The sequence below is a fragment of the Panulirus ornatus genome, chromosome 17 (genome assembly GCF_036320965.1).
Source record: "Panulirus ornatus isolate Po-2019 chromosome 17, ASM3632096v1, whole genome shotgun sequence".
Lineage (NCBI taxonomy): Eukaryota > Metazoa > Arthropoda > Malacostraca > Decapoda > Palinuridae > Panulirus > Panulirus ornatus.
This window is the reverse complement of record NC_092240.1, coordinates 7082315-7100168: the sequence shown is the minus strand read 5'-3', so window position 1 is coordinate 7100168 and position 17854 is coordinate 7082315. Positions and strand designations below refer to the sequence as shown.

Sequence of the window (17854 nt, the reverse complement as noted above, 5' to 3'; positions counted from 1 at the left end):
CATCTGAATGATTCACCAGTGCAACATATGTTGTAATCAAATGTAGTTAAAGCTGTTTTTGTTTCCAGACTTCTATTTCTTCTGTAAAAGGGCAAATAAAGTAGCTGGAGGAAACCATGGAAAGGTATGTGGGCTTGACTGTGGACAAGGGGCTGTGGTTTCGGTGCAATACTTGGCAGCTAGAGAACAGATGTAAGCAATTACAGCATTTTAACCCAGTTCCTTACAAAACTTTGCTAAAACATGAAACAGCGAACAACTATGAAACATAAAAGAATTATTGACTAAAAGGTAATTTTTCTAATCTTTTCATTTTACCGCTGTCTCTACCCTCATAAATTACTGAAATTACTATATCTAGCATGAAACAAACGTAGCGGGGTGGCGACAGAAATGGATGAAGGCTGCAAGTATGAATATGTACGTGCGTATGTATATGTATGCATACGTTGAATATGTACGTGTGTATGTATATGTATGCATACGTTGAAATGTATAGGCATGTATATGTGCATGTGGAGGCGTTGATTTATATGCATGTGTATGTGGGTGGGTTGGGCTATTCTTTCGTCTGTTTCCTTGCGCTACCTCGCTAACGCGGGAGACAGCGACTAAGTATAATAAAATATAATAATAAAATAATACTATGTCTAGCTAATAGACTACCTAAATTCAGAGGTAAACACTTATTCTTTCATCCTTATATCATGTTAATGATGGGAATGATGTATGTGTGACCAGTTCGTAACTAGCAATGATTTCAATTAATGATTTAGATACCAAACTTAAAGGCCAAGGCTGGATGGGAGGGAGAAAGGGATGGGGGCAGGAGAGTTAGAGTTGCAAGGTGTTAAGTTTTGAGCAACAAACTTGGGAGTATTTATCTGGTTCTTCCAAAAGATTTTCCATCAATGCTTTCTCAAAATAATAGCTAAAATAATCTAATTTGATGCTGAGATCTGATATTTACATACTGTAGTCTACCCCATAAAACAGAAATAATCAAAACATAAAAATGGGAAGTGTGTGCTCAGTGTCAAAGATGTCTGTCACAAGGCTTTGGAGCAATGGGGATGGAAGAAAGGATGATGGTAGCAGGCAAAGATGAATGCAATATACTTTCATCACTTGCCTTTTTTGTGTCATTGCTTGAACCTAAATCATTTAATGAAGCAGGCTTATCATTGTCTACCAAAGAATATCCATAGCAAATCAAAAACTTGATCTACTTAGTTCCTCAGAGGAGCATGGTTGGAGGAATGAGGCAATAACCTTCTCTTAATGTAGATACAGTATTAAATCATGTTTCTTCCCCACTTACAATGATATACTACATTTTACAAAATAAAGATACAATAATTGTAATCTTTGTGATTTTTCTTAATTCGTTCATTAATCTAATCTTACAATTTAATAAACAAAAATACTTTACTGATTCTTGTGAGAATATTAATTGTTACTGCTTTGTGTTTGATTAAAGCCTATTGCCAGTCATAAGTTAACTGCTGAGGGTATATAATAACTAGTTTTGCTGCATGTTTTTTTATGCTTGATTTTTTACTTTCAAAGCAATACCCTGCAAATTATAAGTGGCTAATTAAGTGAAGCAGGATAAGAGATCAATATCAGCATTTTCGAGAATGACAGCATCAACTTCTCAGTTCCACCACTTCAATATCATCGTCAGTCACAAAGACATTAAGAGGTAAAAGGAAAAACAAAAAAGAATTCTAAAAATGGTAAAAAGCTGAAACTATGGTCTTGATCATATGACATATGGTTTCATCTCAACATCTATTGGTGACAAAAGGCCTCTGTGTGCGATTAGCTATGAAAAATTCACCATTGAAAGTATGAAGCCTATTAATTCTTTCAAAGGGGCAATACAAATGATTTGTACATACCTGCATATCTTTTAACCATTTAATCTAATTGCCAATATTCACAAATGTCTATCAAGAATTTCAAGCTACATCAATAGGTCAGGCAGGGGAGATGAGTCATAGGTCTAGCCATTCATATTCAGATAAAATGGGTATGTGGGAGGGAAAAGTTTAACAAACACTGCTCTAAATGATCTACATTCCTTTCTTGAATGACATCTTCCATAAATTTGCCACCTTCAAACTTCAAGTGGGTGTTACTTTCTTGAGAAGAATTAAAAACCTTCTTGAGCATCGCATCAGTGTTCCATGGTACACTTCCAATCCTGCAGAACTTTTCTCATATGAAGTGGCTCACTGAAATGAACAGTGAAAGGATCAAGTACCTCATTCTTCACTTCCTTTACTTTCATCAGGTAAAACTTACCAGGACATGCCCTTTTATTAACTTTTATTCCTTTTAATACCAATGATACATTATGTACTTGTTTTGTCAATATGCTGCATAATTTTTATCGTCCACTAGCAACAGGACCACAGCTAGAACACAAGTTATGCCTTTTATTGGTTAATATAGGTGAGAAATTTTAAAACATTTTCCATAACCTCACTGTCTTAATTCAAGTTGCTATTTTTTCTCCAGTAATGAACCAACAGACTGGGTAATAACCCTCTCCCTTCTAACTTTAAAATTCTTTGATTTCTTCTACTTTCAGCATCATACTCTTACTCTTGATGTGCACTCAGACTTAATCATGTTTTTCTAATCAGATTTCAGGAATCTATTCTATCATGTTGGTTACTGCTTTGAGTTTCCTGTGTGCCATTTTCTTGGATAATGGGCAGTTCCTTATTTCACTACTCTATCAATTCAGCTTATTCATGACAATTGAATACTGGTATCTGCCATGCATTGGAACATACAATCTCTTTACTACTATGAATGTCTTACTGAGCCTTTTCTAAAGTACAACCATACAGTGTGTGTGTACAATGTCATCCCAGATAATCCTGTAAAGAGGAACATGAAAATAATTACATTATGCAAGCTTTAAATCAGGTGTTTTTTCATAGCTATTATGTTGACCAGCATCAAAAGTGGTGTTGAAAGATACGTCAAATGGAAAATTTTGATAATCATTTATACCAAACTTTTTTCTCTAATCAAAACATTATCGACAAGATTCTCATTTGCAGCTAGAATTACTTCATATGTTCATGGTGTACGTTTTTAAGATAATGTTTATAAGGGCAATATCATTCAAGTCTATGTAGAGTCCATACCCACAGCTACTAGAAAGGGGTTCTCCTCACTTCAATACTGATATGCTTAAGTCTCCCACTATAATCGAATTCCATTCATTACAAATACCTTCTAACTGGTCATTGAGTCTTTTATTTACTGGTGTCTGTGCATGGGCCTAGTCAATAAATTCTATCATTTCCTTAGGAATCTTCATCTTTAACTTACACAAAAAGTCAATAAAATCAGGAGCCACTACATTTTCAGTTAAAATTGTATATTTGGCAATGAGATCTGTTTCGATATCTAACTAAGATTCAGATACACCAATTATATCACGAATTTCATCTTATTCAGTTGTTTTTAAATCAGATTCTTTTTTCATATGCCATGCATCTTCACAGATAACATTCCAAGACATGAGCATGAACTGTATATATATATATATATATATATATATATATATATATATATATATATATATTTTTTTTTTTTTATACTTTGTCGCTGTCTCCCGCGTTTGCGAGGTAGCGCAAGGAAACAGACGAAAGAAATGGCCCAACCCCCCCCCCCATACACATGTATATACATACGTCCACACACGCAAATATACATACCTACACAGCTTTCCATGGTTTACCCCAGACGCTTCACATGCCCTGCTTCAATCCACTGACAGCACGTCAACCCTGGTATACCACATCGCTCCAATTCACTCTATTCCTTGCCCTCCTTTCACCCTCCTGCATGCTCAGGCCCCGATCACTCAAAATCTTTTTCACTCCATCTTTCCACCTCCAGTTTGGTCTCCCACTTCTCCTCGTTCCCTCCACCTCTGACACATATATCCCCTTGGTCAATCTTTCCTCACTCATTCTCTCCATGTGACCAAACCATTTCAAAACACCCTCTTCTGCTCTCTCAACCACACTCTTTTTATTTCCACACATCTCTCTTACCCTTACATTACTTACTTGATCAAACCACCTCACACCACATATTGTCCTCAAACATCTCATTTCCAGCACATTCACCCTCCTGGGCACAACTCTATCCATAGCCCACGCCTCACAACCATACAACATTGTTGGAACCACTATTCCTTCAAACATACCCATTTTTGCTTTCCGAGATAATGTTCTCGACTTCCAAACATTCTTCAAGGCTCCCAGAATTTTTACCCCCTCCCCACCCTATGATTCACTTCCGCTTCCATGGTTCCATCCGCTGCCAGATCCACTCCAAGATATCTAAAACACTACTTCCTCCAGTTTTTCTCCATTCAAACTTACCTCCCAACTGACTTGACCCTCAACCCTACTGTACCTAATAACCTTGCTCTTATTCACATTTACTCTCAACTTTCTTCTTTCACACACTTTACTAAACTCAGTCACCAGCTTCTGCAGTTTCTAACCCAAATCAGCCACCAGCACTGTATCATTAGCGAACAACAACTGACTCACTTCCCAAATTCTCTCATCCACAACAGACTGCATACTTGCCCCTCTTTCCAAAACTCTTGCATTCACCTCCCTAACAACCCCATCCATAAACAAATTAAACAACCATGGAGGAAAGTGATTGGTTCTCAGAGAATGTAGGTTTGCGGAACAGAGAAGGGGGCCAGGTGAGGATATTCCCTCAAAGGCCCTGTCCTCTGTTCTTAATGCTACCTCGCTATTGCGGGAAATGGCGAATAGTATGAAAGAAAGAAAGATATATATCATATATATATATATCTTCCTGCATGTACACATGTCTTACATCCTGAATAAAAACTTTTCACTGCTTTTAACAACTTGCCTCCCACACCATATATTCTTAATACCTTCCACAGAGCATCTCTATCAACTCTATCATATGCCTTCTCCAGATCCATAAATACTACATACAAATCCATTTGCTTTTCTAAGTATTTTTTTTTTTTTTTTTGCTTTGTCGCTGTCTCCCGCGTTTGCGAGGTAGCGCATATATATATGTATATATATATATATATATATATATATATATATATATATATATATATATATATATATATATATATATATTAAGAATATATGGTGTGGGAGGCAAGTTGTTAGAAGCAGTGAAAAGTTTTTATCGAGGATGTAAGGCATGTGTACGTGTAGGAAGAGAGGAAAGTGATTGGTTCTCAGTGAATGTAGGTTTGCGGTAGGGGTGTGTGATGTCTCCATGGTTGTTTAATTTGTTTATGGACGGGGTTGTTAGGGAGGTGAATGCAAGAGTTTTGGAAAGAGGGGCAAGTATGAAGTCTGTTGGGGATGAGAGAGCTTGGGAAGTGAGTCAGTTGTTGTTCACTGATGATACAGTGCTGGTGGCTGATTCATGTGAGAAACTGCAGAAGCTGGTGACTGAGTTTGGTAAAGTGTGTGAAAGAAGAAAGTTGAGAGTAAATGTGAATAAGAGCAAGGTTATTAGGTACAGTAGGGTTGAGGGTCAAGTCAATTGGGAGGTGAGTTTGAATGGAGAAAAACTGGAGGAAGTGAAGTGCTTTAGATATCTGGGAGTGGATCTGGCAGCGGATGGAACCATGGAAGCGGAAGTGGATCATAGGGTGGGGGAGGGGGCGAAAATTCTGGGAGCCCTGAAGAATGTGTGGAAGTCGAGAACATTATCTCGGAAAGCAAAAAAGGGTATGTTTGAAGGAATAGTGGTTCCAACAATGTTGTATGGTTGCGAGACGTGGGCTATGGATAGAGTTGTGCGCAGGAGGATGGATGTGCTGGAAATGAGATGTTTGAGGACAATGTGTGGTGTGAGGTGGTTTGATCGAGTAAGTAATGTAAGGGTTAGAGAGATGTGTGGAAATAAAAAGAGCGTGGTTGAGAGAGCAGAAGAGGGTGTTTTGAAATGGTTTGGGCACATGGAGAGAATGAGTGAGGAAAGATTGACCAAGAGGATATATGTGTCGGAGGTGGAGGGAACGTGGAGAAGAGGGAGACCAAATTGGAGGTGGAAGGATGGAGTGAAAAAGATTTTGTGTGATCGGGGCCTGAACATGCAGGAGGGTGAAAGGAGGGCAAGGAATAGAGTGAACTGGAGCGATGTGGTATACCGGGGTTGACGTGCTGTCAGTGGATTGAATCAGGGCATGTGAAGCGTCTGAGGTAAACCATGGAAAGCTGTGTAGGTATGTATATTTGCGTGTGTGGACGTATGTATATACATGTGTATGGGGGTGGGTTGGGCCATTTCTTTCGTCTGTTTCCTTGCGCTACCTCACAAACGCGGAAGACAGCGACAAAGCACAAAAAAAAAAAAAAAAATATATATATACATGTAGGAAGAGAGAAAAGTGATTGGTTCTCAGTGAATGTAGGTTTGCGGCAGGGGTGTGTGATGTCTCCATGGTTGTTTAATTTGTTTATGGATGGGGTTGTTAGGGAGGTGAATGCAAGAGTTTTGGAAAGAGGCGCAAGTATGAAGTCTGTTGGGGATGAGAGAGCTTGGGAAGTGAGTCAGTTGTTGTTCGCTGATGATACAGCGCTGGTGGCTGATTCATGTGAGAAACTGCAGAAGCTGGTGACTGAGTTTGGTAAAGTGTGTGAAAGAAGAAAGTTAAGAGTAAATGTGAATAAGAGCAAGGTTATTAGGTACAGTAAGGTTGAGGGTCAAGTCAACTGGGAGGTAAGTTTGAATGGAGAAAAACTGGAGGAAGTAAAGTGTTTTAGATATCTGGGAGTGGATCTGGCAGCGGATGGAACCATGGAAGCAGAAGTGGATCATAGGATGGGGGAGGGGGCGAAAATCCTGGAGCCTTGAAGAATGTGTGGAAGTCGAGAACATTATCTCGGAAAGCAAAAATGGGTATGTTTGAAGGAATAGTGGTTCAAACAATTCTGTATGGTTGCGAGGCGTGGGCTATGGATAGAGTTGTGCGCAGGAGGATGGATGTGCTGGAAATGAGATGTTTGAGGACAATGTGTGGTGTGAGGTGGTTTGATCGAGTAAGTAACGTAAGGGTAAGAGAGATGTGTGGAAATAAAAAGAGCGTGGTTGAGAGAGCAGAAGAGGGTGTTTTGAAATGGTTTGGGCACATGGAGAGAATGAGTGAGGAAAGATTGACCAAGAGGATATATGTGTCGGAGGTGGAGGGAACGAGAAGTGGGAGACCAAATTGGAGGTGGAAAGATGGAGTGAAAAAGATTTTGTGTGATCGGGGCCTGAACATGCAGGAGGGTGAAAGGAGGGCAAGGAATAGAGTGAATTGGATTGATGTGGTATACCGGGGTTGACGTGCTGTCAGTGGATTGAATCGGGGCATGTGAAGCGTCTGGGGTAAACCATGGAAAGCTGTGTAGGTATGTATATTTGCGTGTGTGGACGTGTATGTATATACATGTGTATGGGGGTGGGTTGGGCCATTTCTTTCGTCTGTTTCCTTGCGTTACCTCGCAAATGCGGGAGACAGCGACAAAGCAAAAAAAAAAATATATTTTCTTTCTTTTCTTTTAAACTATTCGCCATTTCCCGCGTTAGCGAGGTAGCATTAAGAACAGAGGACTGGGCCTTTGAATATATATATATATATATATATATATATATATATATATATATATATATATATATATATATATATATATATATATATATCTTTCTTTTCTTTCTTTCAAACTATTCGCCATTTCTGTACCAAACACCATGATCTGTGCATCATTCTAATTATGATAGTGCTCCTGCAGTCACAATCACTTGTTCTAAGGCTAATATTGTCCCTGGTCTACAAAAATAAATCCCTTAAAGTCCTTGCCTCTATATGGGCCTCTATCTGTTTACTAACAACATACAATCCTATGTTACTCAAATATATGTAATGTAAATGAAAAAGAGTTAGGAAGAGAGCTAATGATTATTCTGGAATAAGTTGATGACAGCATACTTACTAATTTCAACTATTCTGTCCCATGCAAAATCTGTCAGAAGGGCCAAATCCAGCACATTCTGTTGGTTTTATCATTGTAATTCAATCTATCTTTTCCATATCTATAAACAATAAGTACAAAGAAATTAAATACATTTCTTCATGTAATTAGAGCAAATTCACACCACAAAGAAATAAAGTTTTAAAGTCAAATGACGAGAAAGAATTTTAGTAATATCAATAAAGAGTTCAATAACAAATGAACACAAATATGTCTTATTTGTATAAATATGATGTTTAGAGTTCATAAAAGGGAGTTTGTGCTATCATCTTACTTTTCTCCCATATCTACTTATGGCCTTATGTTTGGATCATTCTTCTGCCCCCTTTAACTAGAAAAAACCTCACAATTCAAAGCATTACAGAGAAAAGTAACTACTTCAGTGTAAAACACAGGAGGACCTGTCCATGTCATAACTTTTTCAGTAATAATACAAATATTACAATACTGTCAAGCACACAGCCATAACTAACACTAATATGGTACATTCTGAATATCTGAATATGGCTTTATGTATGGATAATTCTTCTGCTCACTACCACTCAAGAAAATCATTAATATTTTCAATATATTGAACAAAGAATCCCTACTTACTAGAAGACCTATGCATGTCATTTTTCCGGTACTTAGGCATACATGGCAATATCATCAAATCCATGACCATGAATAATGCACAAAAAGTACATTTTACGCATTTCAATTACATACCATTTGTCTGTTTATTTCAGATTTTTTATGACAAAAAAAATCACACATCAACATAACATACTGATAATTGTAAAAGAAAAAAATTGGAAATTTCAGATGATTTGCTCCAAGCTGTCTTTGATTGCTTAGTTTATTTCACTATATACCAAGGCAAACTGAGACATCAGGTCATGCTAAACATCACATTCCACATTATCGCTAAAATCACATGAAGAAAAGTTTGATGAGATCATCACCATTCAAAGATTCTCCACTGCCAGGAAATTATTCTCTCCCGCTACTCTTACTACTTGTGCCTACATCATTTCACCTAAATCAGCTTTGCTATGAAGACATTAACTCAATATATCTACTGTCTAATTGACCAAGTGACATGCCGAAGCCAACTGTAGGGGGGAGCAGGAAAGCAACCTGGGTAAGAGTGAAGAAGAAAAAGATGTTATCAACTCTGGATAGCAGCAACCTGGGTAGGGGTACAGGAAGAAAAAGATGTTATTAACTCTGGATAACAGTAAGTGATGCCTTATTTGCCACAGAAGAGTATCCTGAGTGTAGCAACCCACTATGCAACAAACAAGAGAACAAAGTCAAACAACGGAAGACCTCTAACAACAAGGACATATGATGTATATCAAAGAATATTTTCACTGGCACCCGATGATGTATGGGGTACATCAAGGGAAGAAATGGGTTAAAACTTTTTGTAAAAATCATTATATAAAATGAAATATGCCTGAATTAAATCATCATAAAATGCTATTCATATTTCAAAATACATTTATCATTAATATTTCAAATGCAATCATACATTAGTTTCTGATAAAGCATATCAATCGATATACACTTCACATGGATAAAATCTTTGAATTGTAGCAACTACAATAAAATTTGCTGATATACTACAGAATCTGTTTAAAGCTATATCTAACCCTTTCATGAGTTGGCATGTATTATTACAGGTCATCATAAAACTGATATGGGCTTATATTTATGGAAGCCTTGTTCCCATCAAATTCCCAACTTGACTTTGCTTATTTCATGCCAGCAGAATTCATTATGCACTTTGTAACTCATCCTAGACTTAGGTCAGTCTTTAATTCCTCTCAAGATTTTTTTCATACATATTTGCCATTTCCCGCATTAGCAAGGTAGCATTAAGAACAGAGGACTGAGCCTCTGAGGGATAAGATATAAGAAAAACATTGCTAATGTTCTGACAGATTGTGAGGACCAACAATCATCAGATGAGAGTGACACTGATATCAGCAATGGTAACAGTGATGAACTTTTTGATGATGACTTACCAGAGAGAACTCAAGACCACTGTGATGAACTACAGCATATCAAACCACAGACAAAAAGTTGCATGTGGCTGATAATGCCCTCAAGCTGCTACCATGAGGAGAGGATTTGCATCTTACCCTCTAAAAATTACTGCGTAAGTATATAGATGCAATAAAAATTCCTGTACAATACTGTTATTAAGAATTTCTTTAAATAACATCATTTCATACCAAAAGATGAGGCTGAGATATCCCTGTTTTTTCCTTGAAAATTAAAAGAGGGAACATCCCCACACAAAACTCACTCATGGAAGGGTTAAAATCTAGATAATAATTCATGCACTTTACCCTCATTAATTCCTCTGAAAGGCCATGACATTTTATTCAGCTTGCAAAGAATTACTGGACGACAATTCATGTCATAAAAGTAGCTTATAAGAAACAGAACATAACCCTTAAGTGATGACCAGAAACTAAGAGGCATTGGCTCAAGTGAAGGGTCAATTTGTAAACACTAATGCTCCTGGCTTGAGTCCTGCTCTGACCAGACAAACATGAATGATATTATCATGTGTTACAAATTTTATTTTCTTCACCCATAAGTACACAATGCAAGACCCTTGTTTAAATTATAGATCATAGAATGTTGACTTATATAATATATCCCTAAATGTTGCTGGGTTGCGTTTCCTGAATGCTGTTCCATATACCCATGAAGAATCAAGTTGTGTTCCTGGGATAATAAAACTTCTTGACTTCATCTATTACTTTACACCATTCTAGTGCAAAGCCATCTGGTTCTTCTAGGTAGTATGTTCGGTTAGGCTGTGGAAAAAATGACAATAGCTGAAGGGCATATATAATGATATCTAAAAACAAATATCAACTGAATGCACAATCAATGCCTATCCTAATAAATATGCATATGCTTGAAGTGGGTTTCTATGGTACAGTGGTTAGTGCTGCTGACCATGAGCCACACATGGGCCTCCTGGGGTTAAAATCCTGGGCCTGCCAGTCCTGCACCCAACACAGCTGTTCATCTTTTCCTCAGGATGGTTGATAAATGGGTATCTGGCTTGAGCTAAAGTAAACATATGTATACATATTTACTTATTCATATATCATACTTGATTGCCATTTCCCGCATCACCGAGGTAGTGCCAGGAAACAGATGGAGAAAGACCCATCCATTCATAAACACACATACGTACCATACATACATGATCATACATGCACATACACAAACATATCAACATATATACATATACATACAAATACACATGGATATACATAACATACACATACACACAGACAGACATATACATATATACACATGTAAATATTCATATTTGCTTGCCTTCATCCATCTCCAGCACCACCCCGCCCCACAGAAAACAGCATCACCACCCACTGTGTCAATGAGGTAGCACCATGAAAAAAAAAAAGACAAAAAAAAGGCCACATTCACTTACACTCAGTGTCTAATTGTCATGTGTAATGCACTGAAACCACAGCTCCCTATCCACATCCAGGCCCCACACACCTTTCCATGGTTTACCCCAGGCATTTCTTTATCTGTTTCCTGGCACTACCTTGGTGATGTGGGAAATGGCAATCAAATATAACAAATAAATAAGTAAAACGTACACATATGTATACTTCAGCCCAAGCCAGAATGAATAAATGATGTACGTGTATGTGTGCGTGTATGTATATATGTGGGTACATGAAAGGATGCGTCTTTCTTTGTCTGTGTCCTGGCGCTACCTCACTGACACAGAAAACAGCGATCAAGTATAATGAATATAAATTAATATTTTTTCATACATATTTGCCATTTCCCATGTTAGCAAGGTAGCATTAAGAACAGAGGACTGTGCCTTAGAGGGACAATCCCCTATCCCCAGGGAAAAATAAATATATTCATGAAATAAACTTTTTTTCATTTTATCATGCTTAGTCGCTGTCTCCCACATTAGCGAGGTAGCACAAGGACACAAATGAAAGAATGGCCCAACCCATCCATACACACATGCATATACATAAACGCCCACACACGCATATATAGATACCCATACATTTCAACTTATACATAAATATACATACACAGACATATATACACATGTACATACTCATACTTGCTGCCTTCATCCATTCCCATCACCACCCCACCACACATGAAACAGCACCCCCCTTCCCCCCCGCGCATGCAAGGTAGCGATAGGAAAAGACAACAAAGACCACATTCATTTACACTCAGTCTCTAGCTGTCATGAGTAATGCACCGAAACCACACATCCCTTTCCACATCTAGGCCCCACAAAACTTTCCATGGTTTACCCCAGATGCTTCACATGCCCTAGTTCAATCCATTGACAGCACGTCAACCCCAGTATATCACATCATCCCAATTCACTCTATTCCTTACATGCCTTTCACCCTCCTGTATGCTCAGGCCCCAATCGCTAAAAATCTTTTCACCCCATCCTTCCACCTCCAATTTGGTCTCCCACTTCTCCTCGTTCCCTCCACCTCTGACACAAATATACTCTGTCAATCTTTCCTCACTCATTCTCTACATGTGACCAAACAGTTTCAATACACCCTCTTCTGCTCTCTCAACCACACTTTTTATTACCACACATCTCTCTTACCCTTTCATTACTTACTTGTTCACACCACCTCACACCACATATTGTCCTCAAACATTTCATTTCCAACACATCCATCCTCCTCTACACAACCTTACCTATAACCCATGCATCACAACCATATAACATTGTTGGAACCACTGTTCCTTCAAACATACTTTTATTATATTTCTATGATATTAGATCACAGTTTCCCATGTCAGTGAGGTAGCACCAGGAAACAGATAAAGAATGTCCCGTCTACTCACACACACACACACACACACACACATATATATATTTCTATTTATTCATTTTGCTTTGTCGCTGTCTCCCGCGTTAGCGAGGTAGCGCAAGGAAACAGACGAAAGAATGGCCCAACCCACCCACATGCACATGTATATACATACACGTCCACACACGTAAATATACATACTTATACATCTCAACGTATACATATATATACACACACAGACATATACATATATACACATGTGCATAATTCATACTGTCTGCTCTTATTCATTCCCATTGCCACCTCGCCACACATGAAATAACAACCCCCTCCCCCTTCATGTGTACAAGGTAGCGCTGGGAAAAGACAACAAAGGCCACATTCGTTCACACTCAGTCTCTAGCTGTCATGTAATAATGCACCGAAACCACAGCTCCCTTTCCACATCCAGGCCCCACAGAACCTTCCATGGTTTACCCCAGACGCTTCACATGCCCTGGTTCAATCCATTGACAGCACGTCGACCCCGGTATACCACATCGTTCCAATTCACTCTATTCCTTGCACGCCTTTCACCCTCATGCATGTTCAGGCCCCGATCACTCAAAATCTTTTTCACTCCATCTTTCCACCTCCAATTTGGTCTCCCACTTCTCGTTCCCTCCACCTCTGACACATATATCCTCTTGGTCAAGCTTTCCTCACTCATTCTCTCCATGTGACCAAACCATTTCAAAACACCCTCTTCTGCTCTCTCAATCACACTCTTTTTATTTCCACACCCTTTATTTCTCTTACCCTTACATTACTTACCCGATCAAACCACCTCACACCACATACTGTCCTCAAACATCTCATTTCCAGCACATCCACCCTCCTGCGCACAACTCTATCCATAGCCCATGCCTCGAAACCATATAACATAGATGGATCCACTATTCCTTCAAACATACCCATTAATGCTTTCCGAGATACGTTCTCGACTTCCACAAATTCTTCAACGCTCCCAGAATTTTCGCCCCCTCCCCCACCCTATGATTCACTTCCGCTTCCATGGTTCCATCTGCTGCCAAATCCACTCCCAGATATCTAAAACACTTCACTTCCTCCAGTTTTTCTCCATTCAAACTTACCTCCCAATCCACTTGACCCTCAACCCTACTGTACCTAATAACCTTGCTCTTATTCACATTTACTCTCAACTTTCTTCTTTCACACACTTTACCAAACTCAGTCACCAGCTTCTGCAGTTTCTCACATGAATCAGCCAACAGCGCTGTATCATCAGCGAACAACAACTGACTCACTTCCCAAGCTCTCTCATCCACAACAGACTGCATACTTGCCCCTTTTTCCAAAACTCTTGTATTCACCTCCCTAACAACCCCATCCATAAACAAATTAAACAACCATGGAGACATCACACACCCCTGTCACAAACTGACATTCACTGAGAACCAATCACTTTCCTCTCTTCCTACACGTACACATGCCTTACATCTTCGATAAAAACTTTTCACTGCTTCTAACAACTTGCCTCCCACACCATATATTCTTAATACCTTCCACAGAGCATCTCTATCAACTCTATCATATGCCTTCTCCATATCCATAAATGCTACATACAAATCCATTTGCTTTTCTAAGTATTTCTCACATACATTCTTCAAAGCAAACACCTGATCCACACATCCTCTACCACTTCTGAAACCACACTGCTCTTCCCCAATCTGATCCTTTTAGGATACATACATATATATTTTTTTTTCATACACATTCGCCTTATCCTGTGTTAGCAAGGTAGCAAGGTAGTGTTAAGAACAGAGGAGTAAGCCTTAGAGGGCATATCCTCACTTGGCCCACCTCTCTGTTCCTTCTTTTGGAAAATTATAAACAGGAGGGGAGGATTTCCAGCCCCCTGCTCCTTCCCCTTTTAGTCGCCTTCTACGACACGCAGGGAATACGTGGGAAGTATTCTTTCTCCCCTATCCCCAGGGATAATATACATATATACATAAATGAATATATAACACATATATCCCTGGGAGTGGGGAGAAAGAATACTTCCCATTTATTCTCTGTGTGTCGTAAAGGGCAACAAAAAGGGGCAGGAGTGGGGGACTGGAAATCCTCTCCTTCAGTTTCACTTTTCTAAAGTAAGAAAATTGAAGGGGGCCAAGATTGGAGTTTCCCTTCAAAGGCTCAGTCATCTGTTCTTGAACACTACATCGCTATCGCAGGAAAGGGTGTATTCCCTGCAATTCATAGAAGGCAACTAAAAGGAGTGAGAGCTAACAGAGACGGTTCAAAGGAGAGGAAAAAAATGGTACTAGAATTAAGAGATGAGTTACAGAGTTAGGTTAGAGGTTTCAAATCTGTCACGCTGGAGGATACAAGAGTGAGTGATGACTTGATCACAGCTTTTAAGTTTTAAAATAGATCGATGGTGTAGACAGTGAGCAGTTCTTCGTGAAAGGTAGAAAAAACAACCAGAAAGCATAATATAAAATTAAGCTAGAAACTTGTTAAAAAAGATGCGAGAAATTATCTCTATAGACTAAAAGTGATTAAGGAATGGAACAAAATGACTGAAGACAAGGTTACTGCAGCAGCATAGAGAAATTTTCGGAGATGTATGGTATGTTCAAGAGATGTGGCCCCATGACTGTAAAACTACCTCCTGTACATTACAAATAAGTAATTAAAAACAAGAGTGAGTGGTGACTTGATCACAGCTCTTAAGCTTTAAAACAGATCGATGGTGTAGACAGTGAGCAGTTCTTTGAGAAAGGTAAGAAAAAACAACCACAAAACATAATATAAAATCAAGCTAGAAACTTGTTAAAAAAGATGTGAGAAATTATCTCTATAGTATAAAAGTGATTAATGAATGGAAAATGACTGAAGGCATGGTTACTGCAGCAGCATAGAGAAATTTTTGGAGATGTATGGTATGTTCAAGAGATGTGGCCCCATGACTGTAAAACTCCCTCCTGTACAATACGAGTAAGTAATTACTAACAGGAAAATTGCAAAGAAAATCCTGAAAAAAATTGCCCAAATAAAGGATGCAGCATGTTTTGGAGGATTCTGTGGAGTCTTTAAGGATAAATTATTAACTATCAAGAGGCACTGCATTCTCAACACAGCAAAAGAAAATAAGTGTTATTGGGTAGTCAAAGAAAATCTTTGTCTGCTATTTCAAAATGTAAAATATTATCAGCCAAATATAAGACATGTTCCACTATGATGTCATAATAAATACCAAGTAACACTTAAAAGCAGATTACCGTATGAACAAAAAATGTTTTAAAATTCTTGGCCTCCGGCCAAATAAAGGGGCTCCATGGAATTTCACCCTTCAGCACCATATTAACAGGGTCAACATAATATAGATGTGGCCCAGTTGTCAATAAAAACATGCGCCTCCTTGGAAACAGTCCCTGTAAATAAAAGAAGTTTTGATTATAGAGAAATTTTATCTATTTAATGTAAATTTTGAAGAAATCTATTGATGCATATACATCTCAGAGAAAAGAAAATAAGTATAACAAGACATATATTTGTTGGTCAAACTGCATACCATTCAATTCACTAACCCAGGATGAGTAAGCAACAGCACCTGACCTATGCACACTTTTTGTCAAGAGACTTTTATGTAATATCTATATTGATGCCCATTCCACAAAGAACTCCCATCAAGAAGGAGGCCATGGCAAAAGAGTTCCCACTTATCCTTGTCTGTACATACCTCTCTCGCATACACCATTCCATGCATTCTTTCACCATTTCTCTCCCTCCAGAACACATTCACTCTATTTGCCCATGCCAGAAGGGGTCCTCCTCTCACATCAACCCCTTTAACTGTACTATGATACACTTTCCTTTTAAACTTCCCACCTAGCTTTCTTTCCACATGTGCAAATCACCTCAAAGTGTTACATTTCACCTAGTCTAACACTCCACAGTTCATTCCCTCTACGTTCCCTGCCAAACCAAACCTCTCATTTACCACTTTCCTCACCTCCATACTTATATGTCTATCCTTCACTGGACAACCAAGCAACCTAAAAACTCTTCTATCCTGTACTGCTCTCTCTCTTATCTCTCCTTCCTATCATGAAATCTACCCAAGCTAAGCTCACAAATACATAAATTCTGTAACCTCTTCCAGTCTTTCTCCCCTCATTTCTACAAAACAGATTAGCACATTTTCTTCTCTAACTTTACAGGGCTTTGTAAAATCTAAACTTTCACTCAATTTCCTTTCAATCACCATTACTTTACTTTTACTCATATTCATCTTTCCCACCCAAAAATGCAAGTTTTGAAAATTGAAAACCCCTTCCCTTTCTGAAACAAAGCGCCATATGGATGAGATTCTCCATGATAATCTCACGGAAAACCAGGGTTAGGACTTTCCAACCATCAGTACTTCTAGTATGGAGTGGAAGTGCTTGTTATCCTCATCCTTCAGTAACCACTCTATTATTAATGATAATGGAAACTCACGTATATCTAGCCTCCCCTTGGCCAAGTAACAACCACCACGAAGATGATGTCACTGGCCCACTCACTGTCAACAAGTTCAAGTTCATAATTTGCTGATCAAGGCATCAACACAAAGGCAGTCATAGTGGGTAGAGAGAAAAGATTTTTTGAAAAACAGAGAAGGAAAGACAGGGTAAAAATCAAGAAAAAATACTCAGAAAAGTTTTCTACCTTTCAAAACCTATACTTCTCTTCTCTGCAGTCCATCCCATGAACAAGATGGCATACTCACATCAACGAGGATGGTTTAAAGAAAATATTTTAGATAAGAAAACTTAAAAGTAAATATCTCCAATGGTGATTCAGAGGTATATTGGAATATGACTATTCCAAAGGAGAAATCACCATAGACACACAGGGTAGATCCACAAT

General features: G+C 38.5%; 1 protein-coding gene across 1 annotated transcript in view; it reads right to left on the bottom strand.

Annotated features, from left to right (window-relative positions):
- Positions 1 to 7983: 7983 nt before the first annotated feature.
- Pdk1 (Phosphoinositide-dependent kinase 1) overlaps positions 7984 to 17854 on the bottom strand; it is a 47004-nt gene continuing 37133 nt past the window's right edge. Inside the window, exons 14-15 of the mRNA XM_071671861.1 lie at positions 16222 to 16374; positions 7984 to 10888 (exon numbers count right to left, since the gene is read on the bottom strand). Of these exons, the coding sequence (XP_071527962.1) occupies positions 10784 to 10888; positions 16222 to 16374 (258 nt within the window). The 3' untranslated portion in view covers positions 7984 to 10783. The remainder of the gene's footprint in view (positions 10889 to 16221; positions 16375 to 17854) is intronic.